Source organism: Chamaea fasciata, unplaced genomic scaffold (genome assembly GCF_029207755.1).
Source record: "Chamaea fasciata isolate MVZ Bird 193981 ecotype frontalis unplaced genomic scaffold, bChaFas1.0.hap1 SCAF_8, whole genome shotgun sequence".
In the NCBI taxonomy this organism is placed as follows: Eukaryota; Metazoa; Chordata; class Aves; order Passeriformes; family Sylviidae; genus Chamaea; species Chamaea fasciata.
In genome coordinates this window covers 4,354,780-4,374,459 of record NW_027094093.1, presented here as the reverse complement: position 1 = coordinate 4,374,459, position 19,680 = coordinate 4,354,780, and the positions used below count along the sequence as shown (strand labels likewise).

General features: G+C 43.0%; 1 protein-coding gene across 7 annotated transcripts in view; it reads right to left on the bottom strand.

The window, feature by feature from the left end:
• Positions 1–19,680, bottom strand: part of IKZF2 (IKAROS family zinc finger 2) — a 116,094-nt gene that overhangs the window by 10,320 nt on the left and 86,094 nt on the right. For all 7 annotated transcript variants that reach the window (XM_066189441.1, XM_066189440.1, XM_066189444.1 and 4 more), the window contains 2 exons: positions 10,475–10,612; positions 2,742–2,885 (listed from right to left, as the gene is read on the bottom strand). In XM_066189441.1, the coding sequence (XP_066045538.1) occupies positions 2,742–2,885; positions 10,475–10,612 (282 nt within the window). The remainder of the gene's footprint in view (positions 1–2,741; positions 2,886–10,474; positions 10,613–19,680) is intronic.

Genomic DNA, 19,680 nt, shown 5'->3' with positions numbered 1-19,680 from the left:
TCAGACAGCAAAGAAAGCTGTAAATTGCCAGTGACCTGAATTATTTATTCCTTTAATTATGAACCAGTTCCAAAGATGTCAGAGCCTGAGAAATGGAGTGTGACACAAAAAAGCAAAATAAATGATAACATGGGAAGGAGAGGGCGTAAAACACAGAGCTCAGAAGTAACCAATAAACAGTCCAATAAACCGGTACAATGTGGTTTCCAAATTAAATTCCTCTTTAGCCAATTCTATATTTAAAATCAGCTAATCAGACCAATCATTCTGAATTTTCATTTAAACTATGCTCAAAGTCTATTTATCCTTGCCCTACATTAGTGAAGTAGAAGAAGAAACATTCTCCCCTCTGGCCATATGACATTCAAATAAACCCCGAAACAGGTATTTGAAGCTAGATCAAAGCACACAGACACAGCTGTCCTGTGATACCTGTAGTCCATCTCGTCAAGTATCTAAAGCAGCTGGGAGAAAGCTACAAGAAACCTTGGAGAAAGCTGTTCCAGCATTTCCCCCTGGGGAAGTTTCTCCCTGACCCCCATTAACCAGAAGCTGACTGTAATTTGGCAGCTGGCTGATCTTCATCTGTTCTGAGACGCCCGTGTATTTTTAATTCTTACTCTAACAACCATGGTCTTATCGTAAGCCACATAAATGTCTCCTTTTGCATCCTGCCAGTTCTTAACCTCGGTGACATTCTGAGAGGAAGCTCCCAATTCCAGCTGAAAATATGTGAATCTGCTTCACATGACCAGCCTGAAGAGGGCTGCTTTTAATTTAACTGGTGTCTGCCTCTCCCTCAGTGAACAAGAAGCAAAAAGAAATACACTCCTGCGCATCACAAATTGTACCTTCTGCCTCCACTATTTCAACTGGTTTGGTAAGACTAGTACATCAAGAGCAGATATATAAGCAAGTCTCTCAGGCAGAAATGAATTCATTCTGTTTGCTGTACGCTGCTTCCTCCCCTCCTGAAAATTCAGCCATAGGAGAGACTGTGGTCCATAACCACGGTCCCTTGGAGATTGCTGAGCAGAAAGAGCATTGATAGATGTAGCACGCAAAGATTTTAGCTTATGCTTACATGACCTTCTCATAAACACCATTAAGTTGTTTTGGCCAGGTGCCACGCTTGCAGTATGCACAGGAAAATTTCCTGCAAGCAACAGAACCATTACACATTCTTCCTGATAGAGCTGAACAATATTTAATTGGGGAGAAAAAGGGAAGAAAAGTGAGGTCATGGTGGAGGGGAGGGGAAAAAAAAAAAAAGAAAGGCAGCCAAGTGAAAACTGCTGTTATTTAGATTGAATAACAATTAAGATTGAAAGGGGGCACTTTTTTTCCTACGCACGGCTAGTGATATGTTACACATATAGAAAAAAACAGATTTATCTAACAACAAAGTAGTATAACCTGCTGAAGAGAATAATAACGTAGTACAGCATCTCTCAGGCAAGGATTTCCAATCAGTAAATTTGCCTCTGAACACAAGAACAACGTATGGTCAACAGTGCATGAGTGGACAAGTAAAATCACCTTTCTGGTCTAAAAATATAGCAACATAGGAAATACTGATGCCTCCCAGCATTCCTCACGTGGGATGGATCATTGCTGGCCTACCCTTGGCTCAGCACTGATATTTGGGAATGGTCAGCTGACTGAGAGCAGCCAGGTCAGTGTGTCAGTCCCCCCCAGGCGAGCTGCTGCACACTGTTGGCCCCCTGCTATTCCAAACCACGTAGCTTACTTACTGCCACCTTCAGGGGTGATTTAACAAATCCATCTGAATCTGCATTTAGCTGAGGGGCAACAATTTTTCTAAATGGCTGTGCTAATTACTTACAGTGCTCTGATCCTCTCTGTAAGTGTCCTCAGTGTAGGCAGAATGAGACAGCCTTAAGTTCTGTGTGACTGCCCTTTCAGGGAGTGAGCATAGAAACTCCTATTAGGTGACTTCAGAGTCTGACACTTACCCCAAACAAATCTCTGTTCCTGCTTCCCTCCTAGGAAGTTTTGCATTGCCTCAGTAGCAGTAAAAAGAAGCTTTAAGTTACAGCTCAAACCAAGTAAAATTCTCCATACTGTCACCTGTTACAAGCTGAATAATTTTAGTATGTCAAGACACGAGGCAAAATATGAATTCTTGGCCTAGGATTCTAAATCTAGCAACCAAAAGCCACCTGATGCTGTTTCGTATTCATGCATTAATAAGTTTATTGTGTGCAGAGCGCTGCACTCGGAGCAAGAACTTCTTCCAACTCAAGGGATGTGATTTACTTCCTCATGCCAGTATTATCAGACCAGTTGTTGCCAAGTGTCGGGAATTTAATACAAATTAGAAGTCTTGAGATACTTGTTGTTTGTTTTTTTTAACACATATGGAGACAGATAATTATATGACAGTCTTAGCTTGTTTTTGTTTTTTTGCTGGAGCAAGGAGAGGGAAGATGACAAGTCTAAATCTCCAAAGGGCTAGAGAGAAGTTTAAAACAAAACACAAACTAAACAGCGTTAAGTAAAAGGTTTTCAAAAGCATTTTCATGATAGTGGACTTCACTTTTGAATTCTCTGGACTGGTAAAATGAATTCAGTAATTATCATGATCTAACTACCTCCACTGTTGTAGCAGAACCAAGCTGTGAGAGTGCTACTTTTCCCCTTGTTCTTCTGGCTATTACAAATAGCACATAGCCTATACCCATGCACTGAAAAGAACAAAAGGCTCATTTCCAGCTTACCCACAAACTTCTGTGGGGTGGAGCTTTTACGCTTTCCCATGTTGCTTGTCAGCTTCTCTATAACAGCAGGTCTCTCAAAAGGCACCACAGAAATATTGTTGTCCATCACAGGCTCTTGTTCCTTACAATCTTCCAGAGCAGGTACTACAGAAAACCAAAAAATGGTATCAGACAGGTCTGGTCCACACTTCACAGACAACACAAATCATATGAGCCCTGCTGACTGTGCAGCAAGTGCAACACAACGTAAAGCAAGGTATGAGAACACTTTGGGCATCAAGACAGCGATCACCTGTAAGCAGAGCCACATTCATAAAACATCTCTCCTCAGGAACATCTGATTTAGCAGAAACCCAACTTTAAGCATTTATAAAAGGGCTTGTTTTTTCTGGACTCTAAAGAGCACCAGTGAGGAGAGGACACTTTTGAAAACTCACTCTGTAGGTGACATTTTCGTGTTACTCTCTCTTCAATATGGTCACCTGTCACCAATGTAAACCTTTAGTTATCATTCTTTGTGTATTCCCTTCACGCTTACCATACAGAATAATTACTTTTATTATTATCTTTTTGCACTAATCTCAATAATTAAAAATCACACAATGCACTGATGAGTTGTGTTTGCTGGGCCTGGCTGTGTTTTCCCTAAGACAAAGGGTTCTCAAATGAAGGATCAGTTGGCTAAAGCATATTTCCTCTCTTCACACTGTAATGAGACTGTACTGGAATTACAAGATTAACATCACATGGAAATTCCCTTCAGAATCAGAAACTACCCATTTTTTGATTAATATTTTATCCCCTCAAGCACAGATCTAACAGTCTGCAAACAGAGGTTTTCTGCATCCTACTTCACATCATCAGGGATCAGCAGGGAGCATTCCTGCGCTAACTACAGAATGCTCACACACTGTATTTGAGACAAACCAAAAAAAAAAAAGAAATCAGTAACTCTTCTGTCCTTACTCATTTCACTCTTTGTCATTTGTTGGTTTAGGGAATAAGGTGCTAAAGCTAAAATGTAGGAATTGCACAGGCTTCTAACTAGGGTGGTGAGCCACGTGCACAGGGTTTTATGCCACTTGCTGATACAGCCGTTCTTAAGCACCTACAAAGTGCTTTGGTTTTGTTGAGCATCCTCTCGTAATCATCCTTTTATAATCAGCAGTACCAGACTGTGGATCAGGCCTGGAGAGTCCCAGTCATTTGCAATATGTATCAGGTGTGTAACTCTGCTCTGGCGCTGTGAGTTTAATACCAGGCCCAATAGTCCTGCATTCATCCTCAGAAGGCAGCAACAAAAACCTGAGAGGGATCAGCCACTAGTCCATGTACTAATGGGATGGTTGGGGTATGAAGAATTGATGGCAGAAAAACAGAACCCGGGGTGATCTGGCACAGAGTTCCTACAGTTTGTAAACTGAGAGGAACCCATGGCATTCTCTGCCTTAGAACAGGCTCCCAGTGAAGTGCTGGGTATTGCAGAGGTGGCAGAGAAGGACTGGCACCCTCATGTTCTGCCAGCCCTCCTCCGGTCTCTCACCATGGCAGCCTTTTGTGTCACAGACACCTTCTCCCAGACAGTGCCATAAATGAACACCAGCAGCCCACTTTCCTCCCATGTAACTGCGCTACCTTCGGGATCCTGACATGGAATAATCACCCCCCTGTTCCTAAACACAGCTGTTTGCTAGCATATAATAATATACCAAAAAAAAATGGCGTGATAAAAGCCTTGTCCGTGCCTTCTTTCTAGTAAGGAAGAGCAAATACCAGGCAATTACAAAACAGAGGATCTGCTCAGGTGAACTCCTCAGTTCAGACATCCATAACAAGAAAACATGGCAATTTATTCATTTGATTCCATTTGTGCCTCTGCTGCTATGGAAAGCCGAGTACTTTGAGGCTTAGAATCCACCATATGCTGTAAAATGATTTACTCTGCTGCTTTTTTTATTTGTACAGGATGCTCCCCCTGAGAAACACAATGGTTTCTCATTTACAAGGCAGTCCTGCTGGCATCACTGAAAGGGAGGGGAAAAAAAAAGCATAAATATGAAATGAATCTAATGTTGCAACAAAATGGGATGCAGTGTTCAAGTGACCTAATTAATGCCCAGTGCAGACTGGGAGGCTTGGAATACTTTACTAGCTAAGGGTAAAGTTTTAAGGTTAATTAAATACCGTGCCTGGTCAGGAGCTATCTGCACTACTCAAGTATTTACCAAGGAGATTTGGGAAGAAAGGCAAGATGATGTCTGCTGATTTTCACTGGGAACTGGCATCTGACTGTCCTTTTTGGCTTCCCCAAGCTCAGTGGATGCATGCACACTCACGCACACATGGTGTGAATCCCAGGATGTGACTGCCACGGGCCATGTCCACCTGGGTGCTACTTCAAGGATTTCCAGCCCTTGGTGCACAGGACACACAAGGTTGGTGCTGTGGTACTAGGAGGGTGCTCAATCCCTCCTAGGAACACCTGCTGGAGGCATCCTGAACCAGCTCCTGATTACTTTAAAAGCCATCTGAATAAGCCCCAAATGTAGTGACATTTGTATGGTCTTATAACAATTAAGTAATAATTAAATAATTCTGCTGCTGGGCATATGTGTGTAAAATTTCCTACACATAATTCGAAACCTTTCTTCCATGAAAAATGAATAGTGCTAAAAAAGACATCTGCTCTTCTCTAAGTCAGGCAAAAATCCTGCTTGGACTCATTTTAAAACTAAAATCATCAACAATAAAAGCATGTTCTTTTCCATCTTTCACGCTGAAGGTACTTTTTCCCACCTCAGAACCTGAGTCTATAACCCAGGGCACTTCTCTTTTGCAAGAGAATCACTGAATCATGCCAATATTTGTGTTCTGATGGAAATACGTTACCAGAGTGTGTTTTGTTATGCAGATTTCCTGGGAGAAGGAAAGAAGGAAATAGTCTAGTTTCTGAAACCATTTAAACTGCAGGCAAAAGTGGACCAAACAGATGATATGTCACATTTCAGAAACCCAAAACGTTAAATATCACACTGACAATTCTAGGCACATTAATTTTCATTTCAATTTAAAAAACACACAAATAAAGGACACATAGCCCAGCCTCCTTTTTTTTTTTTTTTTAGGAAAAAACAAACTAAGAAAGGGGAAAACCAAACTGATCACACACAACTACCAGTTCTCAACAGTCAGCTGCTCTGTAGTAGAAGCTCGTGTACACATTTACTCAGCAGTAAACGCAATTCCTTTTTTGTTGTAGTACATCCTACTTCATTACCTTGGTAGTGAGAGCAACCAAAGAACAGCTGACAGGATATAACTAGCTCAGATACAGCAACTCATTTTATGCTGAGCATTTACAGTCTCAGCACAGGAAGACTTTTTTTATTCCAAAAATCAAACTTCCAGCCCAGGAAAAGCCCACACTTGAGTATGTTTCTGTTCAGGGATGTTCTTCATCAGGGCGTGCTCCTGGATTGCCCATGGAAAAGCTCACCACCTCTGACACTGTCAATACTCAACTGCAGTTAACACAAAGTGTTGTTTCTAAGCCTAAACCCTTAATTCATAAACTTGGATAGTCTTTAGTCTTTCTTTTCCTGAAGACGTTGTTTTTTTCAATCTAAGTGAATATCTTTAACTTTTTACTTCTTAATTTGTAAGAAACCACATGAACTATTAAAAAAGTTTATGCTTGACCAGTAAGGAAAGAATAGAGGAAAATAGAGAAGTAAAAAAATTACCCAGTGTGTGTTTTGCTGATAAATATTTTGTGTGCAGACACCAGACACTGGGCTAAGTCTCAGCTGGTATAAATTAGTATTACTCCATCAACCTCAATTTCCTTTCTGAAGCTCACAATATTGCTATTTAAAAGAAGTGTGTGTGTGCAGAGAAATGACAGGAAATATTCCCATGGACCCTGGTGGGAAGTGTCCTGTGGGACCAGCATTTTAACGATGTTTTAAGCAACTATGTAAGAGGGAAAGACACAAGGCCATTGTGTGTTTTATGTGGAGCTGGCCTTTGAGCCTCACACAGCCTAAGGCTAGGCTTCTTTCTCCTTCTCCTGAAAAGAGCACCCTTCTCCATTCCCCTGGAAGAATTTCCCTGGACTTTTGGCTTTGTGGCAGTGGAGAAGAAGACACGGTGTAAACCATAGCTAGCCTTCAACATATCTCCCTGTTCTTTCCTGCAAAGCTCCTATTCTTGGCATTCAGGGATTGTCCCTTTTGTCACCCCCAATACACTGCTAGCTAGGAGACTGCAGATTAATTTCTCCTTCCAGAGCCAGCACTGCTTAGCTGAAAATTTTCGACAACAAAATCAGGGGATCTCTCTTGCAGCATCTGTCCTGCTGAGCAGGGAACAGGAACACAAGGAGGGGCAGCTCGACAAGCAACTGGCACCCTGCAAGAGGATGGAGTGAGACTCAGAGATTTGTACATTCCTACCCACCCCCCAAAACTAGCCCTCCTTCCTCCTCTCCTGCTTCCCCTTGTGGCTTCAGTCAGGTGATCTAGCCATCTGCAAGAAAGATAATTGAAAGCACCAAAGTAGATGTCTGTGGCATGCCTGTAAACTGATGGGCTTGAGCACAATGCTTGAAAAAAATCCAAACCCTCTAAGGGGCTGCTTCCAGTTTTCTGGAACAATTAGTCTCTGCAGAGATGATTTGGATCAATGCTTAGTGTTGGCCAATGCTGGTGTTGTTAAAGCAGGAGGAGCAGGATGCTGCTAGGGATAAGAAAATCCCCATGTCTCCTTATTCCGTGTGAAATGGTGAAGTTGTGAGCAGGAGTTACACCAAAACACACTCCAAGGCTTCAAAATGCTCAGCAAAAACAAAACACCGAGTATTTGGAAAGAAAGTCAGGAAAGCTCAAACCCCAGTGGGATGCAAAATAAAAGTCCCCAAAACATACTCTTAGTCATCCTCATGAATATCATTTCCATGTGTGACATGGGAGACAAGGAAATGCACACAATTTTTTCAGGGTTAGTGTAAGCCCTAAGGTTAAGCTGAGTAATCATTTTTGTACTCCTCCCTGGTGTCTTTACAGTCCCAGGAAAAAGGACTTTGCTGCAGACCTCTACAGGCTGGTGCTCATGACCCTCATGCTGAGCTTCACAGGAGTGAGCGATGCTGGGATGTGAGCTGAGATTTATTACTGGTCCCAGCTGAATCTGGAGCTCCCTGTCGCTGCCTGTCCTCGCTGTGCCCTCACTAAACAAGTAAATGAAGCCAGTGGATCAAACATCCCCTTAAACATTCACCAGGGGAGGCACAGACATATTTGCCTGGAGGAGAAAGAGGCACTAGTTGAATTCAAAGTGCTGCTTTAAGCTAATTTTGTTGAGAAAAGTGAAGTGGTTGTGTGAACACTTCTATTTTAAGCCCAAGCAAAGTCAGGCAGGCTGTAAATAAAAGAACTGTCCACATGGGATTTGCACTGGTTTAACTTCAGGTGGTAGAAAAATCAATGCAAGGTCAATCACTGCAGCTTCTTTGGGCAGACAAGGTTAAGGACTTACCCTTCTTGTCATGGCATTAGGCAGCTTAGAAAAAGCTTCAGATTTCCTCAGAAATTTTAATTTTTTTAATTTACTGTTTTAACGAACAACTGTCTAATAAACCCAGACACTGAGTGGCATTTGGGAAGCTCCTCCACAACAGGATCTCAAACATCCTGGCTGTCACAGCTATGGGCAGCCTCCTGTTATTCCCTAAGGAAAGGCTGACTGAAGGTATCCCTTCCTGGATAACAAGACAGGCACGAGGAGTCCGTATTTTGTTGGGAATCAATTCAGTGGTTCAACTCGTGCCTAACTGACCAAGCCCACAACAGATACCTGCAGAAAGCAAAGCCCTGAAATCTGCCTTCTCACTGATTTTTACCAGAAAAAAGCCACCTCAGGCACATAATCACTGCTTCAATATCTTTAGAACATCCATGACATTTTAAATGTTGACTTTAGCCTGCAGGGTATCTACAAAGAGAGCAATTACTTAATAGAGCTGTATGAATATTTTGGCAACATGTACTAAAACTGTCTAATGTGCCTTTACAGGCTTAAATTGGCCATGGTATAGTATTATTTAAAGAATTTTGGAGATTTCTGTCACCAAAATACATAGCCTATAGTAGCAATGCTGAATAGATTTTATTTCAGCTTGCATTTTAAGGGTTTTTAAAAATGATTTTACAGAAATAATTTCCAGATGAAGCCATATGACTCCACTCAATCATGACAAGTAAAATGGAAAAAAAAAAAAAAAAATGGAAGTGTTCTTTTGCCTTTTCATTTACCCACAACCTAACTTTTTTTGGTGTTTGTAGGTATATGGTAATTTTTAATCAAAATGGAAAATGTACCATTTTTATACTTTCTGGATAGTAAAAAATTTTAAAGACTTCAAGCACCAAACATCTAAAGACAACTTTGGAAAGTTAAAAGAAGCTCAGTTTTAGAAGAGTTTGTGAGACACTAATTTTGAATAAAATTATAACCATTTTTGGACAGCTACCATTTAACATTTAGTGCTACAGATAAGCCTTCAACCCTGCAGTCTGAGACATTATGCTCATTATCCATACTAATAGCTCCAGAAATTTCTGAAAACAAATTCACAGAGTTTGACATTTCTTGTTTTCAACAATCTTTTTTGGCAATCTTCAGTCCTTATGTATATTAACACATGCAGTGTTAGTTAACATATTAATACTAGCAAATATAAATGCATACAAACATTTTTTTTTTTTTTGGTTATAATTACTTTCTACAACACTATTGAATTCCATTCTGCTCTAGAGATTTTTACATCCACCCCTCCCTTTTTTGGAGGGATAAGGTAATATTACAGAGGGTAGAAATAATGACTTCTGAACACCTCTGCCCTCCTTATCTTTTCTAATTATCACTCACTATCAGAAAGGAAGGGGAAGAGAATCATCCATTTTATACATGGCTTCGACTCCCAACATCAGAAGGACATGGAGCTGTTGGAGTGAGTCCAATAGAAGCCTTAGAGATGCTCCAAGGGCTGGAGCTCCTCTGCCCTGGAGCCAGGCTGGGATAAGCTGGGGGTGTTCACCTGCGCAAGAGAATGCTCTAGAGGGACCTCAGAGCTCCTTCCAATGCCTAAAGGGGCTCCAGGAGAGCTGGAGAGGGACTTGGGAAAAGGGATGGAGGGACAGGACACAGGGAATGGCTTCCCACTGTCAGAGGGCAGGGATAGATGGGATATGGGGAAGGAATTCCTCCCTGTGAGGGTGGTGAGGCCCTAGCATAGGGTGTCCAGAGAAGCTGTGGCTGCCCCATCCCTGGGAGTGTCCAAGGCCAGGCTGGATGGGGCTTGGAGCACCCTGGGATAGTGGAAGGTGTCCCTGCCAATGGCGGGGGGTGGAACTCGAGGGTCTTTAAGGACCCTTTCAGCCCAAACCATTCTATGATTCTATGATACAACTTTTTGGAGACTTGGCTTTATTTTCATGTCTGCATTTGTGCACAGACTAAAAAGTGAAATACTGACTTAAACAAAATAAGCACAACTAGGACTTGTTCAACTGGACAGAGTGAGGATTTTAGCCCATCTTTTCCTCTCCTGTCTCTCTGGAGTGTAAGCCCTCCCTAAGACGGAACAGACGAAAGGAAGGAAGGAAAAGAGATGGAAAGAAACCCGCAGGAGATGCTCCAAGTCCAAGGGATCTCTGGAGGTTGTTTGCACCCACCATGGTGACTCATGACCTGCCCAGCAGCCTCCAGACTGACATTCTGCAGGTAGTTGTGGCAGCGTTCCTTGTGCTCCTCCAGAGAACTGCGCTGCTTGTAGCTCCGGCCACAGTAGTTGCACTTGTGAGGCTTCCCCACTGCGGAAAGAATGAGAGAGAGCGTCGGGTCAGAGTCGCGGCAGCCCGCTTCTGCAATCCCCAAAGCTCCCACCTCCGCCACAAACAACTCTTGTGATGGAAAGACACCTTAGAAAGGTTACTCGAGCCCCAAGCCTTTCTCCCGGCCCCGTTTTCCCACCGCGCACGCCTCCTCCCACCCGCCAGGTGCTTTGCCCCATCCGTTCTTCACACTAACGCTGTATCAGCAGAAGGAAAAGGAGGCGGCCTTGATGGCAAAGCAAATAAACAGATGCCGAGAGGGGGAAAATACCAACCAGCTGAATCACACCCCAGCACCAAGTCTCGTGGGAAAGAAACTTCTGAGGCCTTTGGCCCATGGCACAGTTGCCTTCTCAAAAACGAGCTGCCCCAGTGGCCTAATTCTTCTCCCGGCTGTGGGGAAACCCATTACGTGGCTCGGAGGAGTTCTTTCATTGAGAATACTTTGCCAAAATTACTCAGGGAGGGTTGGAAAATAAATTGAAAGTAACTTTGGTAACAGCACTGTTACATGCCAGAGCTGAACAACCACCAGTAATTCAGAGACCAGATAATATAAAAAAAAATACATAATATAAATATATATACATAAAAATACAAAAGGCCATGTACAATGAAAATCAAGCCAGATGAGTGCAAGACATAACTCATTTTTTTCCTCTTTTTCATTTTGCTCAGCAGCATTGAGCACAAACGGCAAATGCTTCTTAATACACGCAAAACCTGGCACCAAATTCTCATAAATTATATCCATTTCATAGTATGTCATTAAGAAACCACAAGAATGGCCTAGCCCAAGGCCAGAAAGCTAGCCAGAAGGTATTTTGCCAAGTGGTGCTAATAAAGGCTTTTAATATAATTTAAACTTGTAGAACATGAACATTTATCCTCTAATAACTAAAGAGCTATTAAGTCAGTGCTGCAAGTCTAGTAAAACACCATCGGCTGCAAACTTCAGGGCTGGCTAAGGCGAGGGGAAGGTCAAACTTCTTCCAGAGTTTTGAAAATCTTAGGTAAGAATTTTAGTTTCTGGCCAAGGAATTTGAGAACATCCTCTGTTGGGTAATCTACATGTTTCTATTGGGTTTGTCCCAATACTGAAAGCTTTTCCCAGTCATTTACCTAATGAAATCTGAGCTGCACTAATTGCAGCCAAACTGCACCGTCACCACTGGGATGGGAAAACGCAGGGAAGCTGTGGGGGGACAGGCACAGCCAGGAACGAGCTGGGCAGAGGGCTCCAACGTGAAAAACCTGAGTCAGGGCAACTCTCAGGGTCCTTGGCAGGACCAGCAAGTGCCACATCCTATCATGGAAGAAGAAAAAGCCTGAGCCTGTGGTATCAGAGCTGGTCCAACATTTTCAAATGTTTCTGTCTCAGAAAAAAGGGACTTGATGAAAAGAACATGCTTGAAGAAAGCTTTGGGTTTTCCCAAAAAGTTTTTGTGCACATTTTAGTGGCACAACCAAGTTTTCCACCGAGGGAAAAATTCCCCTGCTTTTGGTAAGTATCCAAAATGTGGATTTTTTTGTTTTGAGGTAAGTCTTATCCTCAAGAAAAAGTGTGTCTTCGACCAAAGAGCTGTTGTGGCCCTCATTTTAGTTTGCTCACTTGCTTACACTGTTGCCATAACCGATGCTGGTAATGGAATTCTCAGTGGAGGCCCAGTGTGAGACTCATTATCATTCCTGGAATAATTGCCCTTGATGTGAACAATTTGGATTGAGCCTCAGCTCTGAAACATAAACCAGCCAGTTCATTCTGGAGGCACCTTTAGGAAAACACACCAGAGGTTCCCCAGGACGGAGAGACTTCTGTAATCACCATTACAATGCTTCATTGTGCATCTAGATAGCATCGATCTCTGTCAGTCTGACACCTTCATTAGAAGCTAATGTGGTGTCTAATAATAAAAATCCAGTGCAATGGAAGGAATTATGTTAACTGAGCTGAAGCAGGGCTGAATTAGCCCACCCAGTTTGGCTACTTGAAGCTATCAAGCAACGTAGATGAACTGTAAGACACAAGGAAAAGGGGTGATTGCTTGCAGCTATTTTAGGTAGCTACAATTAATGACATTATTATCGTTTGACACAGGGAGAAATATTCCACTACAAGCTCATATTATAAAAAATTGATAATCAACAGTCAAAAAAGAGGTTTTATTAGACCTCTTCAAATGGTTGCTCCCTGCCTTACAACCATTTCAGTAACTATTCATATCCAACATGGCAGAGTTTTCCATTGATATCTCAGACAGTCAGCCACCCAGATTCCATCAAATTTGAAGGTTAATAGAGAGGATAAAACTTAATGATAAAGACATGATTTCTACAGGCAATATGCGATTTGAGGAACATAATTCCTCAAGGAAAGAAATAGGCCCAGTACACACGTTCCCTTCTCTGGGGGGAAGATAAGAGAATAAACAACATGTGGCAAATGTTGATCATGTTGCCTAATACACAACTGAGAAGAATGAAGTTTGTGAGTGCCAGTTGAGTAGTATCAAGCACAACTCCCTCAGGTTCATCTCCCAACTCTGTCCCCCCTGGCTCTAGAGATGCAATCACATCACAGCTCCAAAAGTGTAAAATCTGATTTACACTATAAGATTACATAGAGTGACTGTGACTTGCGTTAAAGAGCAATTGATCAGGTCAGACCACAGTGGAATCAGTTCTGATAGCAGGAGTTTGTGAGCAATTCTCACAGCCCGTTCGGTAAGAGGTTCAGTGAGCTGAGGCAGCAATTACAGTCAACATTTTAGAAACTGTATCATTGTGACAAATGTCAAGCCACTGAAATAGCTGCAAATATCCCCTTGTATTCTCAAAGAAGTTAATGACCAAAAAAAAAAAAAAAGGGGAAGTGAATGTTGCCAGTGGGTGAACATTTCTATGTATTTCATATTACCTGACAGAAAGCTGCAAAAGCCTTTTAGAGAATTCAATTTCAGTGATAATCTCAACAGCGTACTTTGTTCCACATAACAACCTGACATGAAACCGCATGACCGATGAAAAAAAATTCAGCCTTTTCCAAATACTTGAGCGCAGGCAAACAGCAATATTCAAAATTTGCCCCCAAAACATGTAGCTCACACTGCTGGGCATCAGCAGTCTCTGACTAAAGGGCATTGACTTGAGGGTAAGGAGTCCAACAGCACTAAACCTACTAAAACCCCCACTGAAGACCAGTCTTTCTAGCACAGAGCCATTTTCAGTGGGAAGCAGCTCCAAGTTTGCTTGATTTGAAGCTGCCTTCTCCAAGATCTGCACGTACACGGACACCACGTTCGGCATCATACGCAACCACCGCTTGCCAAGAAAAGCCGGGCTGGAAATCCCTGATTTGGGGTAATTATTCCGTTATCAGCTTTTCAGGATCAACAATCACATTAAAAAAAAAAAAATCACCGTCACTTCTTCTCACAAAAATGACACGGCACAGTGAATGCGAACAAGCCCAAAAATCTTGAGAAATCTTCAATCTGTTGTTGAACTGGGAAAGACCTGAGTGCTGGGCAAAACCCAGTGGCCACACCTATGAAACAGCTAACTTGAAGAACATAAAAAACCCACTTTATATTTCTTACTGAAATGTCAGAATTTCCACGCATTTAAGCTCAGATTTGGACAGATGACAACATGGCACAGAAAACCCACGGTGGAATCTCAGCCTCAAATGGAAAATATTATGACAGTCACAGTGAAAAAGACATTTAAATTTGAAGTACAATTTTTACCCTGGAAACAGGTGAACCACTCATCAAAATTCACAGCAAAATGGATTTTGCTTGTGAAATTAAAATGCTCATGTGGAGGGAGGAGGGGAAAGAGGAGGAGGACATAAAAGCAAGGTGTTTCTGAGTTAGGAATACTTTGAGTCCTGTGGGTGAACTTTGATAGCTGAGAAGCACTGCGTGCAGCGACAGTGAGATGGTGTAACTCTAAGGTCAATATTCAAGACAGAAAGCAGACTTGGGCCTAGGGAAACTTCTTTACAGTCATAAAAAAAGGTCAGTGAAAGAGAAAGAGCCCTCAAGGCATTCACACAGCATTTTGCTCTCAAAAGAGATGGGAGTGCATAGCAGAATATAAAGTAAGTCAAAGGGAAACAACAAGGCATCCCAGGTACCACCTTGCCATAAGCATATAAAGCGAGAAAGGCTTATGGAACGGGTTCAGAGTTGCAATGCACTTTAGTGAGCTAAAATCCTGCCTCCCTTAAGAGCACAGACACTACACTCCTTGTTTTGGGTAGCACATCGTCCTCTGCAGCAGCGCAGAGCAGAATTCCTTCTTGTCCATTCGCTCTTGTCCATGGCCACAGCTCGAGCGCTCACGCGTCCTGCTCAGGCAGGGCTGGGCATCGCTGCCTGTGTGACGTGGGCTGGCCCAGTCCAAGGAGCAGAGGCTTTGCCCCAGATTTCCATTGCTTTTGCTCTACTGCCCCAGCCAGACTGTGGGAGTGGAGCCAGCCAGGATTTTTGCACTGCATGGCCACCTATTGCAGCTACTTCTGGCTCAGACCAAAAGACCCTCTGACAGCAGCACACTGAGTGGGACTTATTTCTGTAAAATCTGAACTCCTGCTCGGCCCCTAGCACCCCAGAGCTGGAGCAAACATCAATATTCTCTGAGTGAAGCTTTCTGGAGCAGTGTTAAAGTTAAATTGTTCTTTTGAGCCGATACTTCACAGAATCACAGAATGAGCTGGGTTGGAAAAGACCTTTGAGATCATCACGTCCAACCTATGACCCAACACCACCTTATCAACTAAACCTTGGAACTGAGTGCCACATCCAGTCTTTTTTTAAGCACCTCCCGAGACAGTGACTGCACCACCTCCCTGGGCAGCCCATTTCAATGCCCAATCACTCTTTCTGTGAAGGATTTTTCCCTAATGCCCAGCCTAAACTTCCCCTGGCACAGCTTAAGGCTGTCAGTAGTTGCCTGAGAGAAGAGACTGATCCCCACCTGACTACAGCCACCTTTCAGGAGTTCTAGAGAGCACTAAGGTCTCCCTGAGCCTCTTTTTCTCCAGGCTAAACATCTCCAGCTCCTTCACCCATTCCTCACAGGCCTCGTGTTCTAGATCCCTCACCAGCCTTGTTGCCCTTTTCTGGATATATTTGAGCATTTCAACATCTCAGTGAGTCCCCCATCATAATCATAACCTTTATTAATTCACTAATTGTTTTCTTCCATCCGACTGGAAGGTGCCTGAGTGAAGGGAACTGTTCTGCAGTCACACAGTGCCTACATAGCAGCCCTTTGCCTTGACTGGGACTTATCAGAGCACAATCAGCTTTAAAACAGAGGTAGCAAATGTGATTTAAGGTGCTGGGTTGGGACCAGGGAGCATACAGTTCAACTCTTGGTTACACTACTAATCTGTGACTGCAGGCAAGTTATTCTGATTTCCTGGGCTTCAATTATTCATACGTATGATTAAGGTAATAATTCCCTTCTTCACAGCATGTAAATGAACTCATGCACTTTGCCAGATGCACAGAGGCTAATTCTGTGGAGCACTCACAAATAGGGAGACACAGAAAAATAGCACTGGTACCTCTACTGAGAAATTAAGGACTTAATAATACACTGTGATTATATTAGATATGAGAGTGAACGTTAAAGAGCAGGAGGAGATCCTTAGGATGGCACAGAACAGAGGAACAATAAGCAAATCAAATCAGAAATAAAACAACATGTGGCATTGTGAGGCTGTATGCTGCATGGAGTCCTTTCAGACCGGTAAACAGTGAGCGCGGGGGATGTCAAATGCCCCGAGCTTGGCGACACTTACCCCACATGGGACAAAAAAGAGAGGGTGCAATAGCTGCAGAAAGGTGGCTGTGACAGCTGCTGTTGTCCTTCCCACCTCCAGCTCCCCGTGCCAAGGATGCAGCTCTGAGAGGCAGAGAGGGCCGAGGCAGAGCTGAGGCTGCAGCAGGAGGGCTGAGGCTGCGGAGACGCAACACGGTGGCTGTGCCTCGCTACTGTAATTAAACAGCGCACCTCGGCTTGTCTAGAGCTGCCTGGCTCAAAGCCTCACCACAAAAATATTTACATGAATAACAGACCCCTCAACGAACTAATCACAAAAAAATTAGAGTGAGACCTAAGCCCATGCTGGCTCTGAGCAGCACGTAGCTTTGCAAAGGGAACTGCCTCCCACTCTGAAGCTGTATCTCACTGCTGTGCTTAATGACTGTAAATGTGTTAATTGAAATTCATGGGGGCTCTTTGATGCATTGCTTTTTTTCTTTTTTTTTTCCCCTAGCCGGTGAGATTACACACACACACAGTACTCATATATACTAGAGTTCAGAAATAAGGTCAAGTCCCACAGCCAGCCCAAGGATGTCCAAGGCAACCTGCATGCAGAAGTCACAACATGGAAACATCTAAAATAAAGGCTAGAGCACACAAACACACAGATGGAGACACCCAGTGTCAAGTGCATCCTCTCCTGAGGGCCCACCCTGTGAACATCTAAAAGCAACCTAATTTTCAGAAAAAACAAAATCTCTAGTCACATTAAGAAAACTTCACATAAATTTTTTTAATCTTCCCGGTCCAAGAACAGGCAGCAATACTGGGCTATGTTTCAAGGGATGCAGATATGTTTCTGGACCTCACGGAATTCTGATGCCTCCATTTTACAAGGACCTTTTAGATAAACGTATTGTGGGCCGAGTGTTAGGGTTCATGAGGCCATGTGGTAAAGGGCTGGGTCACTAGATCATGCAGTAGAGAAGATCACACAAGTTAATTTGCACTTAGTAAAGGTTTCTGGACACCTCAAAAGGTTCAAAACTCAAAAAGTAGCAGTACAACAGGACAAGCCTACAGTAGAGCCCTCGACTGACTTCATGACCTCGTGGCCCACTGCCTCTTAGTTAATTGATACCTACGTGGCTGTTCAACAGCCACCACATTTTATGAGGTTCTCAGCAAATGAAAAGCAGCTTGTCCCAACTTTGTGCACAGTGGCAGTCTGTGAAAAGTGATTTCTGTCAACAGCTACCACGTCCTGTTAGAGCTGGCAGCAAAACACAGCTGGACACTGGTGGGACATCAGCACCCAGTGGAACAATGGCGAAACATCTCACCTCCAACCCCCGGAGTTTTCTAGACACGCCTGCCTCTCCTATAAACACCTCCATGGCACAAACCAGCAGCCTGACACCTGCATCTACCTGCAAGTTGTTTACAGCCCTGCCCAATAAGCAGCAAGCAGTGAGCACTGTACCAGTGTTCAGTGCTCCCTCGATACTTCACAACAAGCAGTGCTGAACACCAGATTATACATAAACCTTGAGGACTTCATCCAGGTCACAGCTTGGCTGTAAGTAAATGCACTAGTCAAGAGAAACTTTTCCTATCCATACCCTGTCTGTAGTAACCACAAAGCCAGAATACAGAGTCAATCTGTAAATATCAGCGCTCAGGTACAGCATCTAAGGGCTTGTGTCCTTATCTGCACCTTCAGGAGCTTCTGCCCACAGCCTGTTATTACTTTAATAGATGTTTCAATTTATTTTGCAGCTACTGTGTTATATAATATGACTCATTAGAGTGTATTTATTTATTAACTCATCAGCAGAACTTTACAGATAAAACAATGATCCAATCTGCCACCAGGGTTAAAAATAAATAGGTGCCCTTTTTGTGCCAGAAGTTTAACAAACAAACAAATAAACAAACAAACAATCTCCTGTTTCATTGGCACACTCACAGAACTACTGAAATCTTCCAAATTGTCCAAATATTCACATGGCTCCTGCTGCAGTCTTGCAGCACCCATTCAAACCCAGAAAAAGCAAGAATATTACACCCCGTTTTTTTTTTTTCCTTTGCAGCACAGAAGATACAGCACATTTTTTTTTCTGTAGCACCTGTTCACTTTGCAGGTTTCTGTGTTGTATCTGTGTATGTGCAAAAAACAAAGGAAAATGTATCTGTCAATGTGAAAACATGTAAATCAATTATGCACCAAATCAAGGAAAACACAGATAGGGACAATAATGTTGGATTTAGTTTTGAAAGAGATGAAATTCAGAATTCTATGTCTCAAGAAACATATATTGCACTACACAGAAGCTCTTCTTATGCATTACTCACGGTTTAACTGTTTCCTTTATTCACAACTGGCAAAAGGAACCTGACACTCAATTTCTAGTTTACATTAATGCCAATGAAGCATTCTGATTTCCCTCTCCACACATATTTGAAAATTCCAAGTGCAGATGTTCTGAAGTTAATGCTGTGAGGCCACTGACCTGGATGCACTGTCCAAGTCCCACGGCAACATGTCCCAGGAGGTCCAAAACCCCAGCACTGGTGGGGTTACTAGGAATTCTACATGGATTCTGTAATGTTTGAATAATATTAGAAAAGGACTCTGTTTAGGTGGCACTCTGGTGCTGAGATGAGCTAACACAAACCAGGAAGTCCACAAAATAACCGGTGTTTTATCACCTGGCTGGCTTCAAAGTCACTTACAAGCAACCAGGTTTACCATCACTTTTGAAGGGGTAGAGGCCCTCTAAGGAATGCAAGAGGTAACTTTGGAAAGTCCACCCTGCAATCTTTCCATGCTATCTGGATGTGGATGGGAATGGGCTGAAGAAAGAGGTTAAACCTTAACTCTGTGTACCAGCTCTGTACTTTCCACTCCACTTCAGACCTTTAACATTATATAAAGCTGACTTGATAAGTAGAGTGCTAATTGCTTCACAAGGCAAACCTTCCAAAATGCGCTTATTGGCTTCTCTTCACTTTAGCCCTGCCCCAGCAACAGAGCGAGCAGGTAAAATGAAAACAAGTTTAGGTTGGCCTGTTGTTCCTCTCTGCCCTGTCCTGTCCGTTCCCTGTCAGTGCCACAGCTCAGCAGGAATGTCAGGAGGAGCCTGGAGACCCACACGTCATCCATGGCGAGCCGAGCTGCAACTGCAGGTGGGGAGGAACAGCTCCCAGGAGCAGCGTAGAGTGTGGGTACCTCTCGGTGCAGGTCAGGAATGCTGCTGGACAAA